The 6,000-nt window shown below is 44.0% G+C and overlaps 1 protein-coding gene across 1 annotated transcript in view; it reads left to right on the top strand.

Annotated features, from left to right (window-relative positions):
- The first annotated feature begins 424 nt into the window (after positions 1 to 424).
- The window catches only part of nhsb (Nance-Horan syndrome b (congenital cataracts and dental anomalies)), a 64,817-nt gene continuing 59,241 nt past the window's right edge, over positions 425 to 6,000 (top strand). The window contains exon 1 of the mRNA XM_030723583.1: positions 425 to 851. Within this exon, the coding sequence (XP_030579443.1) occupies positions 572 to 851 (280 nt within the window). The 5' untranslated portion in view covers positions 425 to 571. The remainder of the gene's footprint in view (positions 852 to 6,000) is intronic.

The following is a 6,000-nucleotide window of genomic DNA, read 5'->3' as shown; positions in this document are numbered from 1 at the left end:
AAAAGCTCAATATCTGCAGCCCGGTCGTGAAACAATATTTGTGTATTTTAAAAAAGGAGCTTTGCAAGACATGTTTTTTAAACGTTTTTGTTGTATGTTTTGTCCATCTCTATATCCTGTGCGAGTACCATCGATTTTGCGGACGCCTCTTCCATGATTTTCCCTCATTTCGCTTGACCCAGTTTCTTATTTTGAAATGTCTCAGCGGCGTTTCCTTTTCGCTTCGGCTGGTTTGACGCTGGACGGAGGCAACCCATGATCGCAGACTCAACACGCATCCTCACACCACTGACCTGGGCTTAGCTGTGTCCTGCATGTGTGTGCATGTGTGTGAGTGTGTGAGCGGGAGTGTGAGTGATCCCCAGAAACCAGCAGCAGGATGGAGGATCTCAAGGAGAATCTGGGAACTTTGGATTGACGCCCGGGGATAACGCGCAGACGGCCTGAACCTCAACGGGCTTCTCGTGGATTTATATATTTGGATGTTGTCTGTTTTACCCTTTTACCCTTTTCTTCTAGGCAGTGGGAATTTACACTTGGCTTACAACCCTTATTATTTTTGGCGTGCAAAATGCCATTCGCCAAAAGGATTGTGGAGCCGCAGCTTCTGTGCAGGCACCCGATCCCCAATGATGAAGGTCTGCTTTTCGAGGACCTGTGTGCCATCAGTAATGTGGTTCTCTCCCGGACCTTGCGACAGCTCTCCGACCTGGCCCGACACGCCTGCTCCTTATTTCAGGAGCTGGAAAACGACATCATTAACACCAACCAACGGGTCTGGGTCCTCCAGAATAAAATAGGCCAGATACAGCAGACTGCCAGTGCCCTAGACCCCAAAAAGGAGGCAGTGCGTAAGTAGACGAACACATGTGCATATCCTCTATCAGAAAAAAAAAAAAAAAAAAAAAAAAGAATTCACCCCATGATTTACACTTGAGTTTTGTGGCTTTTTATGCGTTAATATCCATGTGTGCCTTAATGCTTCGAAGGGTCCCTACCTCAAAATTATTATTTTTTTTAACCCAGCTGCACGCACGCCCGCCGTAGACGCGGCCGCGCTCACATCCCCCATTGAAATGTGTCACACGAGTGCGTTTGCACATTTGACCGTCCAGATGCATTTTCACAGTGCAGGATGTGTTGACTGCTCATATATTTGGCGTTTGAGACTCGGATGTGCGTGCGTGCGTGTGTGTGTGTGTCCTTCGACATGGAGGGGAGTTGGTGTGTGTGTGTGTATGTGTGTGTGTGTGTGTGTGTGTTGACAGGCAGGCAACGAGAAGCGGAGCGGAGGGGCGTGTGTTGCCGCTGCATTGGCTCAGCATCGCAGTCTCGTTACTGCGGGTAGCGCACACCTGAAGCATGTTCAAGCCGTGTTTCCCTGTCCCCAAAAGGCTGTCTCCTTTCAGAGAGGGTGTGAATAGACTAGTCTACATGAAGTTAAGGTTCGAGTATCTGTTAAAAAAGGCTTTTGAGATACGTGCGTGCCCGTCTGTGTATGTGTGTGTGTGTGTGTGTGTATGTGTGTGTGTGTGTGTGTGAGAGGGAGAGATGGGGTTTTCGTAGACGACTCCCCGTGCGCCAAACCCACCCTTTCCACATGCAGCGGCACCAACACAGCATCAGTAATGAATCCAGATGTCCCTGTTGCAGGGTAAATATGTAAAGATCATGCCTATATGTTCAGGCGTCGCATTAATTTCAGCGTACGCGGATCTCATACAAAAAATACGCCTGATTGGCAGCGATGAGAGACTCTGCAATTCACTGTAACAGAGCGTACTGTGCAGCAGCTACATATTATTTATGTTCTCTGCAGTGCCTTCAGTATACGTCTTAAGATTTTAGAGCATCATTTCAGAGATTTTAGGCCAGTTTTGTACACTGGGACTCATCACTGCTGCATGTTATCATAATGTGGGGACAATAAAATGTTCTTGGGGCCTGATGTAGGAACATGAAGCCCCTCTTTTCAGATATAACCCTCTCACACACACACACACACACACACACACACACACACACACACACACACACACACACACACACACACACACACACACACACACACACACACACACACCTCTGAGTATGTGTGTCCCTAAGGCGGCCATGTCTTTATTACATGGGAAAGTGTTCTACTGTGTTCCTTTGTTCACTCTTATTTGCCTCAGATCTGGATGAATAAGGCTTTGTTGTCTCACATTCACCAAAAATATGTTCACTGCCACATGGACTCTTAAAACTGTGTGAGACATTTGAATTTTTATTCAAGACACTGTACATTCACTGCTCACAAACGTAACAGTAAACTCAGCCCTCCACAACGGAAACTCTTCAAACCTGACACAAGCAGCTTTAAACACAGAAACCTGTCTGTCTAATATACTTGTTGAGTGCAGAAAATCCTCTAACATTGATTTGTTGAGTGGATTGTGCTTCCTTATCCCCATATCCAGTCAAGACATAAAATATAAGCTGTGCTTCTGCCATCAATTAGGGCTTCTCTCTTGTGAAATGCTGTTTTACCCTTTCTGGCCCCTTAGTATCCTTTAAATCAGAGAATCTGAGATGTTATTACCTTTTATGTGCTGGAATTTTAAGATGTCCAAGACAAAAGACAAAATGCTGCTCATAAAGCAATGCAGGCTATCATATGCTGCTCAAAATAAATAAATAAATAAAGGAGCACTTTTTAATCAGAGTATAACATTAAACCAGTTAAACTTCTGGGATATATTGATCTGGTCAGTTAAGTAGCAGAGGAGGTTGTTAATCATTTTCAGCTGCTTTGAGGGGCAACAATGAGACAACCCCCAAAACAGGAATGATTTTACAGGTGGAGGCAGCTGACATTTTCCCCTCCTCGTCTCTTCTGACTGTTTTTCACTAGTTTTGCATTTGGCTAGGGTCAGAGTCATTACTGGTAGCATGAGGTAATAACTGGATCCTACAGAGGTTGCACAGGTAGTCCAACTCCTCCGGGTTGGCACATTAATATGTGCCATTGCCAAAAGGTTTCCTGTGTCTGGAGGAGACTCCAGGAGACAGGCAGTTACTCCAGGAGAGCTGGACAGGGCCATAGAAGGTCCTTAACCCATCAGCAAGACCAGGATCTGCTCCTTTGTGCAAAGAGGAAAAGGATGAGCCCTACAAAATGACCTTCAGCAGGCCACTGGTGTGAATGTCTCTGATCAAACAATCAGAAACAGACTTCATGAGGGTGGCCTGAGGGCCCAGTGTTATCTAGTGGGCCCTGTGCTCACTGCCCAGCACCATGGAGCCCAACTGCATTTGCCACAGAATACCAGAACTGGCAGGTCCACGGCTGGCATCCTCTGCTTTTCACAGATGAGAGCAGGTTCACCCTGAGCACATGTGACAGATATGAAAGGGTCTGGAGAAGCCGTGGAGAAGGTTTTGCTGCCTGTAACATCATTCAGCATGACCTGACTGCCACTGGGTATCGGAATATAATCCTTGGACCCTCTATCAGACTCTACGCTACTGGAAGATGTGGGGGCCAGTCAGTTGATACCATTGGCTGGCCCCCACACTCACCTGACCTAAATCAATAGAACATCTCTGGGACATTATGTTTCTTTCCATCTGACATCATCAGGTTGCAACTCAGACTGTCCAGGAGCTCAGTGATGCCCTCGGCCAGATCTGGGAGGAGATCCCCCAGGACACCATGTCAGGCATGCATACAAGCTACTGAGTATTGTTTTTAGTTGCTGTAATGAAATTTGTGCAAAAAAGAACTAGCCGGCCGCCTAATTTTTTCTCTTTGATTTTCAGGGTATCTTTGAATTCAGCCCTCTGTAGGTTGATAATTTCTATTTCTATTAAACAATGTGGGATCCTCTCATTCCTAACACATTACCCAGTCCATATCAGTATAGATATGCAGCATGATTTTTTTTTTCCTATTGAGATCTGATGTGTTTTCAAAGTGTTCCTTTAATTATTTTTTTTGAGCAGTGTGTAAATTCACTGTAAAACAGAGCCCACGCTCCCTTTTAAATACAGTATAGGAAATTTCTGCTTTATTGCAGTGACTGGGAACACCGTACATCTCTTCATCCTCATTTGAGTTTCTGTTGTATAGAAATGCCGGTGCCAGAGTGTAGTACAATTCTTGAATTGTCCATCACACAATTTAACATGGCTAAAAAATTTTGTAAACATATCTTGCCCAGTTTTATTTCCTATAAAACAATGGTGTCCTCTGTAATGTTTTGCCCTTTTTGATCCTTAGATATTTAATTTCCCACCAGCGTGTTATTTTGAATTTACCAGCCACTGCCATCATTTGTGATCATATTCTTATTATGCAGACATTTATTTTTCTGTGAATGTGCATATCACAGGAAGTGGCCCCATGGCTTCCTTACATGTAAAAGATCCCTGGTTTGAGACTAGGAGGAGACACAAACCCAGCCTTAGGGAGTCACAAGCTAGCGTAAATCCTAGTGCCAGTCCTAAGCTTGAATAAATGGGAGGTTTGCATCAGAAAGGGGAAAATCTGCACCAAATTAAACATGCAGACCCTTTTGAAAATAAGGAACCAGCCAAAAGTACCCTCTAATGCATATCGAAAGAACAGAACTTTGCTTTTTACAGTACCAAATAATGCAAAAACATTTAGTGCCAGAATAACTTGTCAGTGGCAGGGATAGAGCTAATTTGGCGTATTTCAAAGAAAACTAACAAAATGCTCTTTGACTTCAGATTGGTTGCAGGGAGAGTGTGACTTCCCTCTGGAGAATGCTCACTGGATGAGCACCAATATTTTGCTATTTTTATGCAGCTTTCAAAAGACCTATTATCTACTCTCATGCTCTTAAACTGCAGCAATAACCCAGAGGATGTAAGTATCTCTGTTTAAACCCAGCCAATGATTCTGTGTCACTGACAACAGTTTCCCCACCTGATGGTGGAGTGTATCAAGATTCAAGGCAGTCAATATGGTGCTAACTTGGATTGATTCTGTACATAGGAGTGGGCAGTATTTAGATGGTGTTCAGACTGCCTGTGTTGTGTGAGACATATATCAAAACATGTCTGCCCTGGTTATCATCTGTTTGCACTAGTACATGGTATTAATTTGCAATTGTACAACTTTCTTTTGTTTGATAATGCCTGACAAAAAAGCAGGTGACCTACAGCTCGATGCTGCTTCTCAGCACAGAGGACTGAAACTGCTGCTGCTCTGATAATCTGCTCACGCTACTCCTCTTCTGTACATATGGACTAAGGGATAAGCCAATCATGTAGTGGAATCTCATGTCACAAAACTAATGCAAATGAAATGTACTGATATTGCATATGGGTGTTTGTACAGGAAGAGACTAGCAGAGACCACAGAATGTCGTGAAATTTGGTGACTTGTAATCAATCACAGACCAAACAATAGCTGGTGATGTGAAGTGAGCATTTATCGAGTTAAACTACTCTCAACTTTGAGGTGAGTGCAACTAGGAGAAGAACACTTCCATTGACTGACATGTGACAGGGTGTGAAATATACCAGAGTGTTACCTCAGCACACAAGCTTGGAATATCCACTAGCAACTAACTGTCAGCAACAAAAGGGATATCACTTTATATGCAGACAGGACTTGAGGCTGAGGGTTATTTTCACTGTTGGCTATCGGGATGTCAGATGGGAGTAACGACTGCCTGTGCTATGCTGGCACTCTGGGTGCCATCTTCAAGTGTCTTACTGGCAGTCTGAGGCTTAGTGATACTCAGTTTGTTTTTCTATTTGGTGGCTGAAGGTGGAGAACATTTGGAGTCATTGATTTTAAAGATGTTAATTACAATTCACTTAATTGAACTGGGTCATCTACCAATCAGAAAGTCATCGCCTCCAGTTTGCATGGCCTAGTATCCTTGGGCAAAACACTCAGCCCCAAATTGCTTCTGATGCATCTATCAGTGTGACTGTGTGAGTGATAGAAAGCACTTAAAAGCATAGAATGAAGCACTGTATGAA

This window comes from Archocentrus centrarchus, chromosome 3 (genome assembly GCF_007364275.1).
Source record: "Archocentrus centrarchus isolate MPI-CPG fArcCen1 chromosome 3, fArcCen1, whole genome shotgun sequence".
Classification (NCBI taxonomy): domain Eukaryota; kingdom Metazoa; phylum Chordata; class Actinopteri; order Cichliformes; family Cichlidae; genus Archocentrus; species Archocentrus centrarchus.
Note: the sequence above shows the minus strand (reverse complement) of the source record. Positions and strands in the feature narration are given on the sequence as shown.